This window comes from Panthera uncia, chromosome F1, assembly GCF_023721935.1.
Source record: "Panthera uncia isolate 11264 chromosome F1, Puncia_PCG_1.0, whole genome shotgun sequence".
Lineage (NCBI taxonomy): Eukaryota > Metazoa > Chordata > Mammalia > Carnivora > Felidae > Panthera > Panthera uncia.
In genome coordinates, this window is record NC_064813.1 from 39,053,459 (window position 1) to 39,078,436 (window position 24,978).

At 53.4% G+C, this 24,978-nt stretch overlaps 1 protein-coding gene across 1 annotated transcript; it reads right to left on the minus strand.

Annotated features, from left to right (window-relative positions):
• Positions 1-543: 543 nt before the first annotated feature.
• On the minus strand, positions 544-23,353 carry CSRP1 (cysteine and glycine rich protein 1). The gene is made up of 6 exons (XM_049634344.1): positions 23,248-23,353; positions 12,041-12,153; positions 6,815-6,983; positions 5,510-5,639; positions 2,159-2,252; positions 544-1,824 (listed from the first exon to the last, which is right to left on the minus strand). Exons 2-6 carry the CDS (start codon positions 12,150-12,152, stop codon positions 1,748-1,750), a joined length of 582 nt encoding a protein of 193 aa, XP_049490301.1. The 5' UTR covers position 12,153; positions 23,248-23,353; the 3' UTR covers positions 544-1,747.
• Between the last annotated feature and the right edge of the window lie 1,625 nt (positions 23,354-24,978).

Consider the following 24,978-nt stretch of genomic DNA (forward strand, 5'->3'; position numbering starts at 1 on the left):
TCTTGGACTTCCCAGCCTCCAGAACTATGAGAAATACAGTTGTGTGTTTATAAGCCACCCAGTCTATGCTATTTTTTTATAGCAGCCAGAATAGACTAAGATAGGGCCCTGACCATGCAGCACACTGAGCTAGGCCCCACCACTCTGTCCTTCCTGGGCAGAAGTAAACTTTCTGGATTTGACAGGAAAGTTCCTCTGGCGAAGTTTCCCTCCCGCTCAGGGGTTTTCCAAGCTGGAAGAAGTTCTGAGCGCAGTTTTGGGTCCTTGCTGAGCCCCTCAAATTCCAAAGCCCACAGAGTTTTCCCACCCAGATACGGGAGTGGCGGCCAGACGGGGCAAGGCAGCAGGATTTGGTTGGTCGGGTCATTCCAGGCAGTGTCGTTTGTTAGAACTGATACTAGAAAGTGAGCAGCCCTTGGAAAAACAGGAACAAACCCTACTTATCGCCACCTAACCTCCTAGGAATTTGATCGTTCTGTCAAAGTTCCCTCCCAGCCCTGTGGGTAGTGGTCCTCTCACAGACGAAGGATCTGGACGCCAGAATTCTGTTCTAAGAGCTTTATTGACCAGATGAGAAGTCAGCTTGAATACAGCTCATGCCTGCAGCCCCTTCCAGGTGACAGCTCCATATAGTGTGGTCCTTTCAGTCACTGGGAGCAGCGAGACCCAGCCCCTCCCCTTCCTCCTGCTGCTCCTGAGTGGGAGGGCCTGGAAGGGATGGGAGTGATGTGGCCGGGGAAGGGTCCCTGGAGAAGGGTGGGATGGAAGGGGCGAGGCCCCGAGTGGGCAGGTGGGGTCCTGAGGACTGGGCACACAGGGAAGGGGTGTCCGGATCAAGACCGAGGCTGCGTGTGCCTCCCTCCACATCCGAGGGTCAAGCAGGAGTGGTAAGAACAGAGCACTGGCCTGGTCTGTGCTGTGACGAGAGGAGCTGCCACCATAGCCTCGGGACCCAGGGGTAGGGGCAGAGCTATTTACCCTCAGGTTGGGGCCACTGATAAATGAAAGTATGTGTTGGGGGTGTTTCATTAGGGCTTCTGTCAAACAAGGAACTAGACTCCTGGGGAAGTCAGACCACATCTTGACTTTGGGGCTCTCAGACCTAAGTTGTTCTCTCATCCGGAAGGGGAGGACACCAGGTCCCCAGAGCCTCAGAGGCAAGAGGCCCAGAGAAGCAAGTGGCTCCTACAGTCCATGGCCCTTTCTCTGTGCCTTTCTGCATCCACCTAATAACTCCCGGAGCTGGGACATCCCAGGCCTATTCTAAGGGACACCAAGAAGCCCACCCTCTTACCCATAGAGGAGAATCTCCAGGATCCAATAAACCACAAGCTTCCTCTGCCCCATCATGGTCCTGCTTCCCTCCCCACTGGGCCTACTGCTCCTCTGGGATCTGAGATGTGGGCTCAGGGATCTTGGCAGGTTGATGACAGACACTCAGCCTAACAGGCCAAGAACAGAGGACGGTGGGGCAGGGTGTAGGAGGAGGGGTCGGGTCCCACCTACACTGAAACACTGAGGTCTCCTTCTGGTGACGGGTCAGATCCCAGGCAGAGGGAGCCCTTTAGAGGGGTGGGACCTCAGGTAGACTCCAAACCAAAGGGGGCCAGACACCCAAGTTCAGGTCATTAGTGATGTGTGGCAGGGCTAAGAGAGGGAGGAAGAATCCTGAAGGTCGCCGAGGCTGCTGGGAAGGATAGGCGATGAAAAGCACGGGAGTGGGCAGCGTGCGTGGGTGGCGGCAGCCTCACTCAGAGTGGACCAAAGCCCCAGCTCCTTGCCCAAAGCCGAAGCCCTTGGGTCCGAAGTTTTTAGCGTAGCATCCTGTGGAGAGTACGTGAGTGTAAGGCCTGGCTCCTCCTCCTTCAGGCCACACCTCCCAGCCCTCCCACTGGAGCACTGTCTGCTATAAGGGCATCGGACTAGGAGTTAGGAGGCCGGGTTCTGGTCCCATCCTGCCCCGATTGGCCATATGACTCTGGTCAAGTCACTTTTGCCCTCTGGCTTGTCTCCTCCTATGTAAAGTGAAGGGTCATATTAGAAGCTCTGCAATCGACCCCGAGGCCAGGAATTGGTTTAACATTTAGCAAGGGCATAACTACTTAGCCCCCGACCCCCTCAGACCTCTGGACCTCGCATTAGAAGTGCAACCACCCACCTTTGCAGTAAATCTCGCCATCCTTGTCAGCCAGGGTGGTGGACTCGAGGCCTTTGCCGCACTTGGCACACCGGAAGCAGGACTTATGCCAGGACTGGGTAGGGAAGGAAAGAGTTAACGCTGCCACCAGGGGCTAGAGTGTCCCTTACCCCTCCACCCCCAGCCCCATCCCCCTTGACATGAGGACGGGGGCGGAAGGGCTCAAGACCCTTGGGAAGTCTGCTCAGCTGGTACCACTGGGAGGATGTGGCCTGGGGGGCCAGGCAGAGGAGGAAGCAGGCCAGGGACCACGAACTACCTCATGCCATCTTCAAGGAAGTGTTGCAATGGCACCAGCTGCACCACAAAGGGTAGGTGAGGGGGTGGGACCACCACCAAGGTAGCAGCTGTTTCTCCACAGGCAGGGCCAGACAAGCCTTCTCCGGACCTGCCTGTGGGTTAGCAGTGTGGGCATGGGCTCCTGACTCGTCCTGGCATTGCCACTTACTGCTGCACAGTCTGTCATCTCCTGCTCTGGGACACCCCCCTGCCTACCTTGCAGGATGGATGGGAGATCTGCGTATATTCACATATGGTGCCTGGCCACAGCGCAGGCTATTGGAAGTCCTATCCATCGGAACCAGCCCAGCCTCTGAAGTTCTAGAACTGGGTGCCTTGTGCACCCACAAGCCATCCCCTCACAGAGAGTGGGCTGGTGGTATCTCCCTTGCTAGGTAGCTCTGGGGACTAGAGGGCTTTAGCAGGGTACCGTGCCTGCCACAGGCCTGGCCCAGAGGAGGCCCTGAACCAATCATATCTAGTATTACTCTGGAACAAGGGGGTCTGTGAAGTATGCTGATCTGAACAGAGAAAGGCCTGAAAAGTGCAGTCTCTCCAGGGGCCGCAGAAAGCTTTCTGTGGTTCTAAGAGGAGCCTGGAGGCCACACAGGGCTAACAAACAGCCTGCCGGGGGAGAAGCCGGCTCAGGTTTGTACACAGTGACGGGAGCCAGCACAGACAGGAAGACTTCTCAGCACCCTGTTCCCATTAGCCACAGCTGAGCAGGCTAAGCCACTGCTGTGTGGACAGCTCTGCAAAACCAGGAAAGCTGGGGGCAGGCAGCACGCAGGCAGGACAAAACAAAGCCTTTTAAGGTCAAAGAGCCTCCCTCAGCACAGCCTGGGCTGGAGAATGAGAAAGGAAAATGGATCCTCTCAGATTTCCTGGCTGCCAGACCTTCCATGCTCCAGGGACGGCAGGGTCCAGAGAGCTGAGATGCGGGGGAGGGGGAGGTGGGCCAGATCTTGGTCTCCTTCCCAGCACCCTGTGTACCTCAGCGGTCACCCAGCCTTTGCCTCCTCCTCTGCAAAGCAGGGGCTGCTACCCCAACTCTCCAGGCTGGAGCAGGGCTGAATTGCATATGGACCACCACCCGCCCCTCATTGCCTAGCCCTCCCTCCAAGTAAGCTTGACCCTTTTTTGCTCATTCATTCAGCACTCCAAATCACTCCTGTTCCTCAATAGTTCTTTCCTGGCCAAGGCCAAAGAGAGGTAGGTGGGAGTTTCTCCCAACTTTTTCTGCTTGAACCCCAAATCCTCTTATCCTATCCCTTAGAAGTTACAGCCTTAACTGAGAGACCCTGTCTAGGTAATGCACATACGGATTCTTCTCTAGTTTTCATAATTTTCTAATCTCCTAGTGAGACACTGTGAGCAGGAAAGATGCCAACTTAACAATAAGATTAATATCTCCTGTTTTCATATCATTTAATCAGTAGCGAAGATCTTCATTTTGGCCTCACAACAATCCCCAAAAGTAAACAATAACAGTAATAATAGTAATAACCCTAACAGCAATAGCCGCTGTGTACTGAGCACGTCCCAGGCACTGCACTGGGTCCTGAATGTGCATTCTCATTTAATGTGTAAAACAACTCTATTTGTCAGGGATCATCACTGGCTTCACCTTACAGATGCGGAGCTGAGGCTCAGAAGAGAGAAATGATTTGCCCAAAGTTGCACACCTAGTAAGCAGCTAAACTAGGTTTCAAACCAGGTTGTCTAGGGTCCAAGGTCTTCATCATCATCGTGCTAGGATTCATGATCCCTTCCCATTGTACAGCTGTGGAAGTGGGTTCAAAGAGGTTAGACGGCCCAAAGCAGAGTGGACAGTAGTAAGAGCATGGGCTTTGGAGTTAGATGGACCCAGGCTTGACTCCTAGCCTAGCCACTGCCTCGCTAGGAGGTCTGAGCAAATTACTTAATGCTTCCGACACTCAGCTTCTTCATCTGTAAAATGGGATAATGATACCTATCTCCGACCAGGACTGTCAGGGTTAAAATGACAGCCTGCTAAGGTCTAGATGGAGCCCAAGTGTTAGTTCCCCATCTGTTGGTCCCGGGCACCTTCCTCATGGCTTGAAAGCCAAGACCCAAAGCCAGAAGAGTTGCAGACAGGCTCTTGCCTTGGCCACATCACCCCTCCATCTGGGCTTCCTGTGGAGATCCCGAAGTCCTCTCTGGCCATATATTGAAGATGCCTCTTCTGTGATTCTCTGACCGCTACTCTGTGACTGCCAATTCTCCCGCCTCTTCTCCACTGCAGCCTCTCTGCGAGATGGGATTGTCTCACTTAGGATGCGGGCTCACTACAGTGATTCTTACCATGGCCTGGACTGGGGGTCCACAGAGGAAGGGCATACGTAGTGGTCAGAAATAGTTTGCAAAAGCTTCCCAGGAGGCTCTGATCAGCCCTGAACCTTGAAAGTTTCTCCCCTGGGAGTACACGGATGGGCTTCCTGGAGTCTACAACTTATGACATGGAAGGTATATAGATTTTTGAGTGGTTCTTAATACTTTGGGGATCACAAATCATTTTGAAAATCTGATGAAAGCTATGGATCTTCTTCCCAGAGACAGACATGTTCCTACAAAATTTTGCATATAATTTTAGGGGGCTTGTAGCTCCTTTGAAACCCATCCCTGCACCCTTAGGGGGCTGTGGTCCCCAACTCTAGAGATGCAAATTGATCTTTACAACTCCCTATAAATTGCCCCTAAGCATTTAATAATCAATTCCATCCATGGCGGGCCTGTTTTCCTCAGGAGTAAGAATGCTGGCCAAGCCACCCCTCCCAGGAGCCCACAGGTGCCTTCCTCAGTCCTTGCACATGGAGAGGCACAGAGACAAGCCACCCATAGGGACAAAGGGTTCCTCCTTCCCTAGAAGGGAGGGAGTTCAAGCCCAGTGCTCCGGCTCCCTAGAGCAAAGCCAGGGTCAGCGTTCTAGGACAAAGTTCTAGGACTCACATTTCAAGAAGGTGTCTCACCAGCCCGTCTCCCCGCACCCCATCTCCCCAGAAGCCACCTTACCTTCCCAGCACCGATCACCTTCTCGGCAGCATAGACTGCCTGGGTGCATCGGGGGCAGCGCTCAGAGCCACCAATCTTCTGGGCAAACTTGGATGCATTAGGGTTGGTGGTGGGCCTGTGGCCAGGGGCCCTGTGTGGGAAAGGACATGCGGTGAGATGACTTTCACTGAGGAACATGAGTGCAGCTGGCCCTGTGTGGGCATGACTCTGCCTTCCTCTCGCGCCAGGTAGCGGGCAGCTCTCCCGGCCAGGGCCTCCAAGGTCATCTCCCATTTTACAGATGGACAAACCAAAGCTCAGCACCATGCTATTTTCACAGAAGCATTGTACTCCCCTCAGTCACTGAGTTAAAACACGGGCATCATTTAGCACCTCGTTTGCTAAGAATTGCCCTCCTCCGGTCCCCATGCCTGCAGCCTGCCTATTATCAGAGTCTTTCCAGGAGAAATCTGCTGACAAATCACTCCCTCTGGGGCAATGACCTTGGCTAAAATGTGCTAACTCATCTGTCATTTCTGTCCATTCCCCCCAAGGTCAAGATGCTGGCCAGGCTGACTGCCAACAGCCACTGTTTCCGCAGGCCAGAGGTCGGTGGGTGCCAGTGAAACCCTGTAGTCTTTCCAGGGAAGGGAGATAACTTCCCCTGACAGTGGGCGAGAGACGGCGGAGGGAATGAGACTGGCCTGGCAATGGGGCTGCTTCTGAACCCAGGTCTGGCTCAGACACTGGCTGTGCGACCCCCAGCCAAGCCACTGAGCCTGGGCTGGGGTTTCTCTTCAGAGAAAAGGGGAAATTAGACAAAGTAATTCTTGGGGCCTCTCTAAGCTCCAACCCTGATAAAAATATAGGTGGCACTCTCCATACAGGGTGGAGCCTGTCCTGTTTTCTTCCCCCGCTGGACCCTCAGCTCCTCTCATTGGCTCATTGGGGTGTTCTAGTCCTACCCTGGAAATCAGGGGGTCTCTGGGGCACCTGGGGGGCTCAGTCGGTTAAGCGTCCGACTTTGGCTCAGGTCATGATCTCACGGTTTGTGAGTTTCAGCCCCACGTCAGGCTCTGTGCTGACAGCTCAGAGCCTGGAGCCTGCTTCGGATCCTGTGTCTCCCTCTCTCTGCCCCTCCCCCGCTCATGCTCTGTCTCTCTCTGTCAAAAATAAACAAACATTAAAAAAAATTAAAAAAAAAAAAAAAGGAAATCAGGGGCTCTCTGAGCCTTCCGCTGCTTAACCAAAAGTGGTTGACGATGTGTAGGACCCGGGGGCGGGAGGACAGAAGCCAAGGAAAAGTGGTGAGACTCTTGTACTCACTCCTCGTGCTTGATGCCCAGAGACTCCCCCTTGTCGGTGCTCAGCGTGCCTGCGCCCTGCCCGTAGCCATAGCCTTTTGGCCCATACTTCTTGCCATAGCACGACTTGCAGTAGATCTCTTCACCATGCACAGCCACAGTGGTGCTGTCCAGATTCTTCTTGCAGACCACTGAGGAGGGAAGTGACTATGGTGAGCCGGGTCTGGGGTGAGCTGCTTGCTCACTGCAAGCCCCCTGCCATTGAAGCTCTCTGGGCCCTCTGATAACTAATATCCTGATCTTTCAGGAGCAGCCTGGAAATGGAGGTCAGATGGCCAATGAGCTGGGAGGACAGAGGGAGGAGATCTGCGCGGCCTAATTCTAGAAATTTTGGCCCAGCCACCTCTCACAGGAGCCCACGTGTGCCCCCCTCCGTCCTCTCCACCTTCACACCCGCCTGGCGGCAGTGCACCCCAGGTTGCGAGGCAACGGGCTAGGCTGACCCCAAGCCACAGGAAAGGTGTTGAGGGCCTTCACTCTGCTCTCGACAAAGAGACCACGGGTCCCAACAGGAGAGAAGAAAACAGAAAGGAAGGAAGAAGAAGGGCAGGGTTTTCCTGCTCCCAGCAATGGGACCCTGAAAAAAAAAAAAAACAATCTGCATGCTTGGGGGTGCGGGGAGCACAGGCGAAGTGATGCACCCAGAAGAGCAGGTTTCTATTTATTAAGTACCCAGCATGGTGGGCTTTAGAGTGAGATGTGGGTCATGCTGATCACAACAACAAGATCTGGAGTTTCTGATCTCAGAAAACAGTTTGCCACAGGAGAACTGAGGTCAGACTCGGGGAAGAATTCCTAACCCCGGGGGTATGGGAGATTGGAAAGGGATGAGCTTCAGAAAGCCTGTGAGTCTCATATATCTTCCTGTGTATCTCAGAAGAGGCCTGTGCCCATGAAGTGGAGCCTGGGGCCCTGTGCAGTCAGACTGCCCAGAATCAAATCTCAACTCTTTCTCTTTGCAGCTGTGTGACCTGTATGTGATGGGCAAGTTATTTTGCCTTGCTAGCCTCCGGGTCTCCATTTGGGTTTTTTTGTTTATTTGTTTCTTTTTTTTTTAAGTAATCACTACACCCAACGTGGGGCTCGAACTCACAACCCTGAGATCAAGAGCGGTACGCTCTCCTGCCTGAGCCAGCCAGGTGGCCCTCGGTGTCTCCATTTGTAAACGCAGACAATAATATCTACCCCAAAAGGTGGTTGGGAGAACTAAATAAGATCTTGCATGTAGCGTGCTTAGCACAATACCCCATACGCAGGAGGTACATGATAAATGTTGGGTGCTCTTACTAGTATCATATATAAAGTTAGTACTGCGGGGACACAAGGGAGGAGGGAGGACAGGCCCAGGCCTCAAAAGATCATGTGCTCCCAACTTCCACCTACTTCTCTCAAGAGACTCGTCCTCACTTTATTTGCTTAGGTCTTATCCTACGATGCTAATTTGGTTCGATGAGGTTCCTTAAGTATGGCGGTCCAGTGTGCCCAGCGGTCCAGTGTGCCCATATCCTCAAACATGTCCTGAAGAGGGAGACCTCTAGCAACCACTGGAGAAGCTACGCCTCTCACCTCCCTGTGAGAAGGCTCTCAGCTCAGCAATTTGTGACTTGCCATCCTCTAGCTTTTAAAGGGTCGGGCCCTCTGCCAGCTCCTCTCTCACCCTGCCCTCCAGGTTGGAGAATTCAGACTAAATAAGGACCCTCCGGTCTTGCCCTTGACATTCCCACCTCATTCCAGTGTTCTGGGCAGCCCATATATGGAACTTCCCACCACCTCCCCTGGGGCTTGGCTCCCAGGAAGGAGGGAGAGAGAACGGCACGCTCCAACATTCCCTTCTAGGGCAGGAAGTCAGGAGTCGGCCTGGAATTGCTTCCCGTAAGACCCAAGTTGAACTGGGAATTCCAAAACCAGAGGGAAGGCAGAAAGCAGAGACGAGGTCAGTTGGGGGAGCAGAGGTCTATTTTGACTCATCATCAGGAGTCACAGGAGCTCAGCCCAGAGGAGACAGCGGGGCCTACAAAGTCGTTAGCCTCCAGGTGGCTCCCTGCAGGGCCAACTGAGCCCTGACTTCCAGAACCCCAGAACCGGAGTCGAGACCACCCTGTGGGTTTCTGCTCTGCTTTGTTCTCCCCAAGACCTTCTGCCCTTCCACCTCCATGCGGGCAATATAGTCTGGTCACCTGGAGGCTCCACCAAAGACTCAAAGGGAATTTTGAATGAAGGCCTAACTAAATTTCTACCAAGTGTTAAGATAAAAAAAGACTTAGTTGTGGTGAGTGATGCACCTGTCGGGAAAATGTCCTTCCAGATGCCACAGGCTCGGTGAGGCCTTTTTGGTGATGCTGTTTTGAAATACGGGCAAGAGGCAAGCCGCAGGTGAGAGGTCGGAGCCCCCTCACCCCACCCCAAAACAGAGAGGGATTCTCTCTGGAAGGAAAACCAAGGCCCACAAAGAAGTTTAAGCTCACAGAATTGGCCAGAAGCAGGGCTGGGTCAGAACCAAGCCTGATTTCCATATCTGGCTATTTTCTGCCTGCCCGAGACCCCCTTCAGGTAGGCCAAGCATGTGGGACCAAGCGGGTGAAAACCGACCCGAAATTTCAGCTGCAGACGAGGCGATGCTGGTGTCAGAAGGCATGCAGGGTTCCTCTGAGCTTCCCCTATGCTCTGCGGTTCCGGGAAACAGCCCAGTTCTGTCACTCACCACCATGGGGTTAGGTCAGACCAGGTCCACTGTTCCACAGGGCTGGCTGCTCAACCCTGCCCTGCCCAGGAGGGAGTTGGTTACAGCTCAGAGAAGGCCACACAGCCTCAGGCCGAACCCCAGCTGCAGCGCCCAGCTCTCCCGCCTGCTAAGAGGAACTGGCCACCCCTGCTGAGACCACAGGTGTATACTAGACCCTCTCTGTCCCTGCTTTCAGGTCAGAGGCCAAGCCCAGGGTGGAAGCCATTCTCCCCGACTCTTATTACATCATCCTGTCTTCCTCCTGTCTGTCCCAGGCCCTCAGGAAAGGGAACGTAGGTGCCACGCTGAGTAGAAGCCACAGCCAAGGACCCAAACGGTCAGAGGCCCAGCCAGCAAAGGGACTGTGGCCCTTAATGCCCCCCAGGCCCATACTCTGCTAACCTTAGGAAGGAAAGAGCCTTCAGAAGAAACTTAGGAAGGAAGGTGCTTTGATTCTCTGAGGGTTATTCTGAGTTCTTGAATTCAACCTGGACACTTTACACCCACTTCTCTGAAAGAGAGAAGGGACGCTCCTTCCAATCATAAACAAATGTGCAAAATGCTGTTCTGGCACCAGGAATAAGCAAGTTGTGGAGACACCTGATTGCCGGAACCTCTTTGGGCTCAGATACTAAGAACCGTGCAGGCCCTGAGGCCCCAGGCAGACGTAAGATCCTTCCCTATGGCTGTTACTTTCACAACACCCCCTCCCAGCCCTGCTCCCCGGCCTGACTTTCCACAACTGTTTCTAGTCCTCAACACCCCCTCACACCCTGCCCCAGGCCTGCTCCCATCGTCCTATGCCACCCCCTAAATTCCTGACTTCCCTCAACCACAACTAACAGCCACTCCTCCACAGGCAGGACTGAGGCCTCTCAGCTGGCCGCTTCTAGTGATTAAGCAACATTTGAGAGCAAAGACAGAAGCCCTATGGACCCCAGCAGCCCAGACCCTCTTTCCTAGCCAATGCTGAGCCCGCTTATTCCTTCTGAAAAAATAAACGGCTTGAAAATTCCTAAGTGCAGGGAACTGCTGATAACGAGATGCGGCTGTCTGCGGCCTCCTCTGCGGGCTAGAGGCCAACTAGGCCCCACCAGGGCTCGTTTACTCCCATTCATCAGACACAGCCCTCCGGCTGCCCCTGTGGCTGGCTGCGCAGGGTGTGGGCCCCTGCTGCCCTGTGCTGGGTGGCTTCCGGCTGAGTCTCCCAGCAGCAGGTAGAGATCTGGTGAACATCCGGTGACCAGGCGGCCCTTGGCCCATCTGGCTCCTACTCTGGACCACAAATCACCTGGGAACAGAGGGGCCACAGACACCCACCCCCAACTGTGCTCCATGCGATGTAGGATGAACGGGACCCCTTTTCTGGATCTCTCAGGTGGGGTGGGACTTCAGCGCCCTGTGAGGCCACCACACCACATTGCCTGCAGTCCCATAGGCACCGCGTGCATGTCCGGGGCAGTGCCTATCATGTATCGATTGCGGTAAGGACTTGGTTTTCCAAGCTTCTATCTTTTCATTCTCACAACAACCCCGTGAGATAAGTATTGTTAGCTCCCCTGTCACCATGAGGCAACTCAACCCAAAGAGAAACTGAGTAACTTGCCCATCACCACCACCCAGATAACCAAAACTGAATTCAGATTAGAACTCTGGCCGACTGGCTGAAGAAACCCAGGGCTTAACTAAGACATTCCATTGCCTCCCACTCTTGTCTGCCCTCAAGGAAAACTCGTGTCGCTGAAAATACCTCTTCCTCTGACCCAGACCCTCTGTTCTGATCACAGTGAACTGAGTCATTTAGAAATGGGGGGGGGGGGGTGCCTCCCTGAGGCACTGCTTCCTGGGTGCTCTGAAAACACCGTCGGGGTCAGGATCCGGACTCATCCAGGCTTGTGATTCGAGCCACTCTTGCTCTGGGTTACTGGGAGAGGATACCAAAAGATCTGCCTGCCTGCCTGATCTGTCTTCCTCTTATCCCAGGCTGTTGGAGCAAAATGGGAGGTGAGGGAAGTGACCAGGCAGGCTCAGAAGGGGGCGGAAGAAGGGAGAACCCAGTTCTTCTCCCAGACTCGGGTGTCCCCATAAAATTGCAGCCTCTTAACAAGTGATAATTTGGGTAAAACTTTTATGTTTTCCTCTCCAATGATGGCATTGTGGCAGGGAGAGAAAGAGGAGAAAGCAGAGTGGAAAGTTTCCCTAACCAAGTCTGAAAGCTTGGCTCCCAGCCCCCCAGCGGCTGCCACCCCCGCCAGCTCTGGCCAGCCCCTCCCCTTAGAAAGCAGCTTCTGAGCAGAACAAAGAGGCCCTTAAGTGTTTCCCTCCCCAGCTGCGCTCCAGCCAAATGTCAAGCTGTTTACATCCCATGGGGCCAGTTCCCTGGGGTGTTGACAGGCCCAGCCTGTGGGGGCGGGCCCAGACCCAGTCCCCACGACAACGACAGCAGGGCCCGGGGCGCGTACTCACTGCACAGGAAGCAAGATTTATGGAAGCTACTGCCTTCACACTGAACCTCTTCCGCAAAGTAAACCGTCTTCTGGCACACCCCACATTTCTTGCCTCCGCCCCAGTTCGGCATTCTGAAACGGGACACAGAAACGGGAATTAAATTTACGGGGAGATGGAAACACAGATTGCCCATGACAGAAGAGCCACAGGCAGACCAAGGACAGAAAGAGGGGGAGCGGAGCACCTGTGGGGGCCCCCAGCCCTGGCACTTCCTCCTGGCTTCTTGCCCCAGAACCATCAACAGATGTGCACTGAGCAACCATTGACTTTCAGCCTGTGCCAGGCACTAAACAGCATAAATAAGCAGCAGGGGCACCTGGCTGGCTCAGGGGGTTAAGTGCCCGACTCCCGATTTCGGCACAGGTCGTGATCTCACGGTTCATGGGATCAAGCCCCACATCTGGCTCTGAGCTGACAGAGCGGAGCCTGCTTGGGATTCTCTCTCTGCCTCTCTCTCTCAAAATAAGTAAATAAACATTAAAAAAAAAATAAACAGTATAAACAAGCATAAGAATACCAGCTCTAGGAGGCTGTAGTTGCAATAAATTGAACCCTCTGCTACATGCATCAACAGGGATAAATCTCACAGAGATGCACCCGAGCCAAAGAAGTGGATAAAGTGTAGTTCACAAAACACAAATCATTTGTGTAAGGTTCACAAGCAGACACAATTCATATTGTCGAGAGATGAACACATGGGTGGAGAAGTTATAAAGAAAAACAAGGGAATGATTATCACAAACTCTTATCTTAGATTTGGTGCCTCTAAGACAGGGAAAGGACCACAACCATCTTGGGGGTCTCCAGAGGGGCTGCTAAGGCGCCCCTTAACCTGGGTGGTTGCCATATGGGCACTTTATAATTATTCTTTGAACTATACGTGAAGGCTTTATATGCTCCTTTATGTGTATGATATAGCTCACCAAGAAACCCAGAGAAAATTTTAAGTAGGAGGTAGCACACAGGGCATAGTTCTCAAGCTTTAGAGCCCATTAGGGGTGCGGGGGGCGGGGGACTTCTGCGAAATCAGATTGACCAGCACCACACCAGACCCCAAATGAAGTACAGGAATCTGGGTTTTTAATAAGCACCTCTGGTGAGTCCAAAGCAGGCAGCTCAAGACCAGCTCTGAGATGCTCTACGTATTGGTTCTGACTTGAGGTCCTGATGCCAGATGGGGTGGGTCCAATTCTGAACCCACCACTCACTGGCTATGTGTAGTTGGTCTTTCTCCCCCCGCCACCACCCCCCCACACTTTTTTTTTTAAGTAGGTTTCATGCCCAGCACAGAGCCCAGCTGGGGGGCCTGAACTCATGACCCTGAGATCAAGACCTGAGCTGAGATCAAGAGTTGGACGCTTAACCGACTGAGCCACCCAGGGGCCCTGTCTTTGGGTAGTTGGTCTTTCTAAACTTTGATTTCTGTGTATAAAATGAGGAGAAAAACAAAAGCTATTTCATAGATTATTTCTGGGGATCAAATGAGGTAGGGCATGTCACAGGCATGACACAGGGGCTGGCCTAGAGTTGGCATTCACTAATTATTATTAACTCAGAAGCCCAAGACTGCAGGACAGGCCTGCTGCCAGTGGGTACCTGATGCCCCAGAAAGCAGCACAGAAGGTAAATGCCATAGAAGTTTGGAGAGCCTGGATCCCCTTCGGCTGATGGGATCAGCTTCTCTCCTTCCATTTCACTCCCTCACTCAACAGACATATGACCGAAGGACGCAGATGACCCTTTGGCTTTCCTTTAAAAATTTGTAAATGTTTATTTATTTTTGAGAGAGAGACAGAGTAAGAACGGAGGAAGGGCAGAGAGAGGGAGACAGAATCCAAAGCAGGCTCCAGGCTCTGTCTGAGCCGTCTGCACAAACCCCTACATGGGGCTTGAACTCATGGACTACAAGATCATGACCTGAGCTGAAGCCAGACGCTTAACCGACTGAGTCACCCAGGCACGCCGACCCCTTTCCCTTTCTTGACAGAAGTTCATGGAGGGCGGGTTCCCGTGCAAGGCACGGGCGACTGTGGGTAGAAGATGGGCGATGAGGTAGCCCAGGATGGGGTGCGTATAGGATGATGCAGGGTGTTAGGAAATGAAGGGGGGACGGGGCCAGAGGGGGCTGTTGACTCAGGATGCAAAGGCGCCTAAGGAGAAAACTCACCAGGAGCCTATCAGGAAATGCTGAAAACAGGGATGAGTTATCCAGAGCCCCGGGAGCAGGACTTGTGCCGACAGCAAGAATCAATGTCAAGGACAGAGGAAGACATGGTTTCCACTGCTGGAGAGCTTCCCACCTGACTGTGGACATAGGCCTCAGCTCAACAAGAAGGTCTAGGTCGTGCTCACAACGGAGTCCCACACCCTACACAGCACCTGGCATACAGGTGTTCAATAAGTAGCAGAGGAATGAACGAAGGATGCCCTAGGGCCAAGTGCTCTTGGGGCATTTCTGCAGAGCCTGGGACCCAGTAGAGGTACTCAGTAAAAGTGTGCAGGCTGATAAGCAGGGCTTAAGGTGGGCAAAGGGGTGTTGGTGGTGCTGGCTCATCACTGTCACTGGGGCTCAAATATCACAATGAGCACGGGGATTTTCAGCAAGGTTTTGTCCCAGCGGAGGAGACAGACACATTTTCATTCCCCCCTGCTTTGTCCTCCCACATCCTAAAAGCTGGGGTTTCCTCTGGTCCCAACCTGGCCCCCATCTCTCCCCAATCTCCTATGGCCCCACCGCACTTGCTGTCCTTTCATGCCAAGGACGTCCATACATCTCTGGCCTCGACCTCTCCTCTGAGCCCAGTCTCGTCCATCTGACTGAGTTCAGGTGAGTATCTCTGCCTGGATGGTCCACAAGTACCCTAGTTTCAACGTGCATGACCTGAACCCATTGCCTTTTCTCACACTTGTTCTTTTGCTCGACTTTTCCGTTTTTTGCACGTGCTGCCACAACCATTCTCTCCATCACAGAGGAATTATCCCACAGCCGAGAATATCAGTGGGTTCTTCCCCCTCCCTTAGCTGCACCCCACTCTATGCTCCCCTTTGGCCACTCACCCCCAAAACCTGTGCTGACCCTATAGGCTCTCTCCTCTCCAGCCCTCTTCCCAGCACCCTAACCCAGCCTACTCGCCTCTCCCTCACGCAGCCCATCCCCTTTGAAGAAGACACCATGCTATATTCACCTGTTTCTTGGCAACTATCCCAATTTTCAGCCATGGCACATGGCCTGGATCTAACCTAAGCAGCCAAGGCTATTGGCTTAAAGGTGGGCCAGCTATACATTTCAAGCCAATAAGATGGGAGAGGGCAGTTCTGGGGGCTCTGGAGGAAAAAGCATCCCGATCTTCGGAGAAAACTTCCTGGAAGCAAGTCTCTCTTCCCCCCAGTGAGGACAGGGAGCAAGGGGCTCTGAGGTGGTTGTCCCAAGGGGGACAAACAGTCTCAGAATGAAGCTGACAGCAGGGAAGACAGAGCTGAGAGACGAAAGAAAAAGAAACCGAGTCTGTAATGACATCATTAAGCCACCAAATTCAGCCAAACCTAAAGTTCAATCTATCTCTGAATTTTCCAGTTAAACCAACAAATTCCCTCTGTTGTTTAAGTTACTTTACAAGTGAACGCAGCCCCAGGGAGACAGCAATTATGGCCTTGCTGCTTCTGGAATCTCTTTCCTATTCCATTCCCAAGCAGCTGCCAGATCATTTTTGTGGAGGCTCCCCCTGCTCAAAAGCCATCAGTGACTCCCCGCTGCCTGAGAATAATCACTCCCCTCACACTGAGGTTCTCCCCTGCGTGGTCTCCACTTCCTTTTCCAGCTGTCTCCTGTTACCATACCTCCCAAATGATCAGGGTTGGCGAAACAATCACTGGGTTCTGCCCCCACAATGCCCGCGCCGGACCTGGCCTGTGGGAAGTGTTCCGTCAATGCCTGTGCACAGAGTGGCCAACCACAGCCATCCCGTTCTCCTGCGAGGGCTGCTTCAAGCACCTGTAGTGACATGCGAGGGGAGCTCTGCTTGGGAAGCTTCTGGGGAAAAAACGTGCCTGTTCGTACGACGCCACACAGGTTCTCTTCTGCCTCTGACTAAGGGACTAGATGTCACCCCCAGAGAACTCTTGCAGCCAGGGCACCCCAAATGACAGCCTGCCATTGACGGCATGCTTACTATGCACCAGGTTACAAAAATCATCTCATTCTTCCCCACCTGGAGATGGGGTATACGTGCCTACCTTATAGATACGGAAAGCAAGGCTCAGAGAAATTAGGCACTTGCTAGCAGTAACTCATCTGGAAGAGACAGGACAGGGATTCTAATGCGGGTTTAGCTACTTCTGAGTCTTCTGCCTCTCCAGCTGTCACACTGATGCCCCATCGTATTTCAGTGTGCCTGCTCGCAGTAGGCATACAGTACCCCAACGCGTGGCTCTCTCCTCCCTTTCCAACCTCCTGAACCAGCAAGGGATATGCTTCATGCCCCTAGGAATACCCCCGAAGGAGGAAAGTTCCCCTAACCATGTGGTTGAGAGCCGGTTCCAAACAGTGTTTTGTTTCCAGATACAAAGCCCTTCTCCCTCTGGGGGAGACCCACAGCTCCATACAGGCCTCTCCTTGTTCTCCAGCAGGGCCCCAGGGAAACAGGAACATGGGCGGAGAATGGGTGAAACCCAAGGCCCTGCCAATGAGGAAAATCTGCCCGGGATGCCTGCACCATTCCTTTGAGCCTGGCCATTTGGCTGGGGGCTCTCCTCTCAGGAGCCCAGTGAAGGGACAAGGGCTCTGGAACCTCGGGATGAAAAACAATGATGGTTCACTAACTGGAAGGGTCCCAGACCACCCCTGTGGATGGGCTCCCCATCCCCTCTGTCCACATGAGGACCCCTCCACCTGGGACTTGCCGTGGGGAAGTCTCAGCTGGAGGGAGCCCTGGCCACCTCCCTCCCTACAAGAGGCAGGGAGCACTCTTCACTCCACCCCCGCCCTCCTGCTCGGCCCCTTCTTTCCAACAGCCAAATTCCAGCTATCTATCAGGAGGCCGAGTGGCCTTAAAAGGAAACCTGTTTCTCAGAGTTTCTGGGGTGCTTAGGAGGACACCTAGCTGCTTCTCAATTGCCTTCCTCGTTCTGGCTGTCAAGAGGCACTATGGGAGACTCTGAGGAGGCAAGTTCACCAGGTCAGAGTTCAGGTGGGAGAGTTCAGTAGTTAGAAAAGTGGGTCTGCACTCCATCCCTTCGTAGCTGAAGGATCGTGAGCAACTTACTTTCCTCTCCGAGCTGCAACTTGCTAGTCTCTAACTTGAACCATACATGGGCTCCCTAAAATCGCTGCTCAGAGGAGTGATGAAAATATATGGAAGTGATGGCAGGGGGCCAGGCATACCATTAAGTCCTCGGTCCTCTGATCACCACTGACAGGACCGGCCCAGGCAAGCTTGACACCAGCTGTGGGGCCAGATGTCTGCCGTCCTTCCAAGCTAGTCCACATCTGGAGGGAGCAAGGCTTGAGCAAGAACGTGCCAAATGGGGACCACGGATTCCTGGCTGATCTGTCAGCCCAGCAAAGGAGACAAGTGACTTGCCCTTCTTTGGGATCTAGTTCCCCCTGGCTGCCTGAGATGCAAGCAGAGACTTGTGTCTTTATATCAAGCTCTTTTGTATATTGTTCTGGGTGTTCAAGAATCATTGCTATCTTCTGTAATCCCATTATCCACCTGGCGAGTTTGCAGCGGGTGCCCTCCGAGAGTTACATTCCCACTGGCAATTGCAGTCTGTGTTCTGGTTTGCCCTTTTTCACTACGTTGATCATCTCAACAGAGAATAGGCCTTGAATTTTCTGCTGAATGGCTAGAAATATCTGGTCAGCTCTTTACCTGAAATGTCAGGATCCTTAGGGCCGGCTGGAAGCTAGAAGCCAAGGGTTGGCCTCTTCTGATAAGCAGCTAACTGTCCACACCTTTCTATCTAGTTGTCCCATTAAGAGCTGTATCCAGATCCTCAATCTTGAGAGGAGGGATTCAAGATGGCGACTTGCATAGCAAGAGAGAAAGAAGCAGACGTAAGGCACAGACGCTCATGTTCACACACGTCATGAAAGTTGGGATGAGGTGATGGGTTCAGCGTGGTCATGTGTGAAGTCCAAGGAACCATCTCAGAGATGGATAATCCTCAGCCACCGGCCACAAGTGTCTGAAGGAAAGCCTCCTCTCGTCAAACCGTGATTTGACAAACCATCCCATGTCTTTATTCGTCCAGTGGAAAAATCCCATCTCTCCCATTCCAAAAATCTCTTTTTCCCTAGGGTCAAAGAGCAACTTTTGGCCACAGAGCTCAGGTCCCCACCCACTCGGTCTGGTAGAGACCCGTCAGGTGTTCATCTAATTAGAAATGCACTGCTCGTATTACCTGAGCTTTGTGGTACTTGGCCAGGTACACGGGAGAGCTGTCACCCTTTCCAGTCCTGTAGCTCAGCCTCTTCTTCCATGCCCCGTCAGGAGAGCAGCCAAGGAGAAAGAGGGAAGGAGGCAGGGCCATGTTGATCAGGGTTCAGAACCCACGTCTTAAGAGCTGGCACCCGAAAGCCCAGGAAATAGACTTCCCCCGACAATAATGGTCACTGGAAGGGGGAGGAATGGCCGATTAAAAAAAAAAAAAAAGCCGCAAACTTGGGCGCCTGGGTGGCTCAGTCGGTGAAGCGTCCGGCTCTTGATTTCAGCTCAGGTCAGGATCTCGCGGTCAGTGAGTTCAGGCCCCACATCGGGCTCTGTGCGGAGCTTGCTTGGGATTCTCTCTCTCTCTCTCTCTCTCTCTCTCTCTGCCCCTACCCTACTTGCTCCCTCTCTCAAAATAAATAAATAAACTTAAAAATTAAAAACAAATAATTTAAAGAACCCGCAAACTTGCCCCCAGCTTCACACCGCCCGCTACACGATGTCTTCACAGACCTGCACATGGCCCACCGCTCTGCACGTGGCAGGATCTTTGAGCTCTGGTGACTCCTGGCTCCGTGGAACCCTGGGACTTGACCGTCATTCCAGCTCAGCTCTCTCCCTGTGCTAGGAGCGTTCCCTTCCCATGGCCCTTGTGTCCATGGCCCTTGTGTGACTGAGCTGACAAGTACACTGTTATGTCTCTTCCTGCTTGTCTCTTAATGCCTCTTAGAGTAGATCTCCTTCCCCTGCAGAGCTTAGAAACCTGAAGGTCAACAAAAGAAGGAGGGGGAGGTCTATGATTTTTTTTTTTTAATATTTCAAAACTACTACAAGAAATCTTATATTATAATAAGGTCTCACAGACTAGTCAACGGATCAAGTTTCTCTGGTTCTTTTCTGGAATGATGTCAATGCAGAGTGGTAACAACTGGTCGTCCCACGCTGAAAGGTCTGACTGATTTTTCTTGGATTGAATTTTAAAAAGCAAAGACAAATTAGCACTTGGACCTTATAAAAACAGGTTGTCTGCAGCTGACTTCGCAGGAGGCTCCATCCCCCCACACTCCCCTCCGGGCCCTGCATAAAGAGCACCAGGCACACTGGAGAGGAGGGAGGAGGGTCCTGTTGCCTGGTTGGGGCCGAGCCTGTGCTCCAGCTGCAAACCTTCTATTTCTTACTCCTTTGTTACTGTTGAGGAGTCAGACGCTGCCTTTCTGGCCCTGGGGAAGCACTGGAAATACCAGCGTCTGGAAATGCTAGCCGCCTCAGTATTTACACACTTTACCATACATGGGAATTACTCAATGCCCACGTCAGACGAATTCCTGGGGAGCTGCGTAGTACAGCCACGTCATTTCCATAGAAAATCCTGACGACTGGAAACCACAGGCAAAGCCTCTGGTACCCAGCAACCCCCTCCCTGCTCTCCCTACCCACAGCTAGTTACTCTGTGTATGTGTATGTGTGTGTGCCTTTTTCTCAAGCAGCCTCTTTTCCAGGCTTCCTTTCTTTCCTGGAAACCTGGCCTGGAAATTCAAACACACATCAGACCTGGTAAAAGCATACCCACTAGATCTGACACCTAACATCCAGGGGCGCCCTCTCCTCCCTGGCCGTGCAGCAGAAACCTTGAGGTCATGAGTTCTAACCCTGCCTCCATTCACGTTCATAATGGCAAAGCCTTATCTTCCTTAAGTACTTTATAAGCCACAGCAAAGCACTTTGTACAAAGCGCGTGTGTTTCACAAATGGCAGATATCGATTGCCCTAGTAAACTGATTTAGAAATTGGGAATGTAACGGGAGCAAAGAGGAATAATAAAGTGACTGAGCATGGAAAGAGTTGGCCTATCTTTGAATGGTAACTCCATAACTGACCAGCTGTAGTACTGGGCAAGTTACTTATCACTCCTGAGCCTCAGTTTCTTCATCTCTAAAATGGGGAGCATCGGACTGTTCATAGATTGTGCAAGATAATACACAGGAAGGATTTAGGCCAGTCTCTGGTGCACGGTAAGTGCAGATATCTGCTTACTATTACCTTAAAGGAAGGTCAACGCTAATACTTCTTGTTCAATTTTATGACTCAATTTTAGATATTTAGCAAGATGCCCAAGTAATGGCAGATGGTTGACTTGGAGGAAAGGTCCTTTTGTTCTCCCTGGCAATTCTTTGTTTAGAAGTTCTTACTACACCTCAAAATGTAAAATGCAGGGGGCACTTGGGTGGCTCAGTGGGTTAAGGGTCTGACTCTCGATTTCAGCTCAGGTGATGATCTCACAGTTTGTGAGCTCGAGGCTCATGTTGGGCTCTGTGCTGACAGCGCAGAGCCTGCTTGAGATTTTCTCTCCCTCTTTCTGCCCCTCCCCTGCCTCTCTCGAAAATAAATAAATATGTAAAAATGTATAATGCAGGACTCTTCAGTCCTCAAGCAAACCTACTTTTCACAATAAGCTGGGCTTACAAAACTATTTAAAACCTTGGCAGCCTATCAACCCAGCCTTCCCAGGGGCGCTTGGGAGGCTCTGTCGGTTAAGCATCCGACTTCGGCTCAGGTCACAAATTCATGGTTTGTGAGTTCCAGCCCCGCGTCAGGCTCTGTGCTGACAGCTCAGAGCCTGGAGCCTACTTTGGATTCTGTGTCTCCCTCTCTCTCTGCCCTCTCCTGCTCATGCTCTCTCTCTCTCTCTCTTTCTCTCTCAAAAATAAACATTAAAAAAATTGTTGTTTTTTTTTTAAAAAGCCTTCTCAATTTGTTTTCACCACCAGGAGAGCCACAGGAAAATAAAAACTATCTTTTTTCCCCTCGCCTGGTCCTCAGTAATGCTCACAGGGAAAAACTGGCTGCTAACTGTTTGTCCAGTAGGGCAACTAATAGCCTGTATCTACCCCGTTGGTTCACCAAATGTTTGCTGACCACCAACCGAGTATCCACACCACACTCCCAGGCTACCACTCTACTCCAATGAGGACGCTAGGGTCCAGATGCAGATGTTTACAACTGAGAAAGGAAACCCCCGGGGCCAGGGCAGACCAGAGGCAAAACTTGTGGCACCCCCATTTCCCACACCTTATTAGCCGGAGGGCCTGCTCTTCAGCTTCTCTCCTGCATCCCGTCCCCCCAGACCCTTTGGCCTGGGCAGTGTCCCCCTCCCCCTTGTGTAGCCCACACCACACCCTCAGCGGGATAAACTTCCTGCCCGGTCTGACTGTCCCCACCCCGGATATCCTCCCCGAGGCAAAGGGTCATTCCCTGGGAAGCTGTGAGCAGTGCAAGGCTGCATTCAGCTGGGATGGGATAGAAGCTGCCTGAAAGCAGCTGAGGACTGAGGACAGTCTCTCTTTGAAGAGGAAACCCTGGGCTCCTGAGTCAGAGCCCGGCTGGAGAGTCAGGAGGCACCTGTTGAGCGAAAGCTAGGGGACCCTTGTCCCCGAACCCCAGGAGAAATCCCCAACCTGCCCTCTGAGATGACAGACACGGCCAGCACTTCCAGCCTCCTTAACTTCTGGGAAGGAAAGGGGAAGACAAGACAGAAGACAGTAATGGAGCCTCACCGTGTTCCAGGTCTGCGCAATACCTCCCAAAGTACCCTTCCCAAAAGAAACTAGGCATTGAGAAGTTAAGTCACTTGTCCAAGGTCACCAGTATATTGAGTGGCAGATCTAGCTGTCAAGGCTGAGCCAGTCTGCCTTCCAAGCAATCTCTCACGGAGATTCCAGGCTGCCTCTTATGACTCACTTTCTACCCAGAGCCCAGTGGGTCTCCTTAGTGTCACTGCCACTGGATCCCAATGCTGAGCCCTGTCAGGGAGGGAAGGGCCTGCCCATTCATTCACCACCCCCCCCCCCGCCCCCCACCAACGGGAGCAGCAGGGTGGATGGCTGGACCCCAGGCCTCTAGGGAGGGGCCAAGCCCAAGCTACTCCTCCCAGCCTAGACCCAGGTCCTGGTTAGCTTACCACAGCACAGGGATCAAGAGCATGCAGGATATCTACCCCCACCCCACCCCGCCTGTGAGTGTGGACACAACACCTGCTTCAGAGGTTACTTGTGGGGTAACATCTTGCAACTTGCTTTAAATATGCCCAACACCAGCTCCTTTCTTGCTCCCCAGCCTTCAAGGACTGAGGCCACAAAACACTGACGGTGGGCATAATCGTCCCCACCTGGCACCAAGACTTGGGGTGGGGGCAGGCGAAATGTTGCCGTTTCCATCTGGTTCCTTAAGAAGAGTGAAAACTCGCACCTGCGCTCAGGGCACAGATGCCCCAGGCTGGGCCCTGAAGCCAGATGGTTCCTCCACCCCACCCCCGGCACGTTCTCCTCCCAGAGCGGGAGGGTGAGGGAAGGGGTGGCACGGATGCCCTCATCCCCCTGCCGTACAATGAGCGTCAGTGGCGCGCAGAATCGCTGATTGTTCTGCTGCCAGACCTGCGGGCGGTGGGGGAGCCCGGCCACCCCGGGTCAGGCGCACGCAGGAGCCATTTGTGCCAGGAAGCCCCGAGCCGGGAGGCACCCAGCGCCTCCTGGAAAGGGAAGCGCCGCTCCGGCTAAGTGTGGCCGCTTCTCCCACTCCGCGGCCCGCGACGACCCCCCCCCCTCGGCCGCCCCACTTTGCTTTCCAGCAAAGTGGGGCCGCGGCGGCCGGGAGGTCGGGCCGGCGCCGCGCGGGTGCAGCGCGGGGCCGGGAGCGCGCGGAGGGACCGGGCCGGGCCGCGCGGCCGCGGGGCGCACTCACCTGGCAGCTGGCTGCGCGGCGCGCGGGTGGGAACGTTCTCGGAAGTGGCGGCTGGGTGCGCCCGGCCCGCGCCCCGTTTTGTTCCGCTCGGGGGAAGGCGTGTCCCGGGCCACGCCAACCAGTGGGCTTTGCACACTGCACCACAGCAGGGCTGATGTCATGGCGCGAAGCCCCGCGGAGCTGCCCTCCCGCCGCCCCCACCCAGCCCGAGCCCCAGACCCGGGGCGGCCGGACGCCGCAGGCGGAGACGCCAGTTCTGCCTCTGCGGACCCACTGTGCGCCTCTCCGCTGCTGCTGCTGCTACTACTACTGAGAGCACGTGCCCGGACCTGTCGGAGGGGTTTTCCTGTTGGCCAGATGAGAGGTTGCAGATGTGAGCCGAGAGATCAGACTCCCGGTAAACTTGTGCCCCGAGTAAATGGAGGAGAGGCAGGGGGAGTCTTATATTCGCATGTTCCGGTGGCAAGGGGTAAGGGACACATTGGGGCGCCAGAGTAAGACAGGCCTGAGCTCTGATCTTGCCCCTTCCACTTACTAGCTGAGCCCCTGGTCTAGACACCTACCCCTTCTGGGTCTCAGGCTCTGCATCTGTTAAAGGAGTATAATCCACAGGGATGTTGTGGGGGTTAAAATGAGATCCTATAGGACTCGTAAGCCCTCAGCAGTGGCCACCATATGACAGATATTCAACTGTTAACTCCTTCGTCCAAGGGCTCTTGTCCCTTCAGCTTTCTCCCACCTTCCCGGCTCCCCAAAGGAGAACACCCCACCCCACCCCCAAAAGCAGCAGTTCTGAAAAGTGGGTGCCTCCTCTGGGACTTTTCTCTGGGTCTCCAGGCTTCAGGATGACAGGTACAGGCTCAGGTCACTCAGAGCCGCCCCTGGAGCAGTTATTACTGGGTATGGCACCTTCACCCAGTTCCCAGCCCTCCCTGAGTGCCTGCTACAGGCATTGCACAGGGCAGAGAGGCTCACTCCCTGCAGAGCTGCCTCTTCCACCAGAGGAGAGCCTTCACCTCTTTCTTGGACTCAGGGATAGCCCAGAAACCCAATGCCCTGAACAGAGAAGGAAGTCCCCAGGGGCCCTAGGCCCTCAAGCCGGTTCCATCCCCCACAGCCCTGCCCTCCCTGGGGGGCACAGAGCACTGCCCTCTGTTTGGGAACCTGTGGACCTGGGTTTGGAGGAACAGGAAGAATCTAAGAGGCTGATGTTCCCAGGAAGGGAAGAGTGACAAAGAAGTGAGAGCCTCCGGGAGACAAGATCTTCTAGTTTGCAGTTTCTTGTAGCTTGTTCACTATATTTCTAAGTCAGAGGGAAACCGAGGGCTGGTGCTGTCTCCCATTCTCCAGGGCTCGGTGACATTATTTGCACTGAGTGCAGACCGAATGAACTACACTCAGGTCTTGGGTATACATTTCACTGTGATTGTGTATGTTCTGTGGGTGTGACCCTGTGTAACTTTCTACAGCTCTCTTGGGCTCTAGAGTGTTCTCTGAGAAGGAAGTACTACAGCCTCCTTCTGCCCATAGCAGTTAATGGGAGGGGCAGGTCCTGGAGGCAGCTGGTCACCCTTCACCCCAAGTCACCTACAGATGCAGCTGCCAGCCTGGACTGGTGGCAGGGGCTCAGACCCTCAAAGGCTTCATTTAAAGTTCCAGGATGGCTGAATCAACTCTCATCTAGGAATAAAATCAAGCATCTTATAATCCAGAAGAAACATTTTTCCCCTG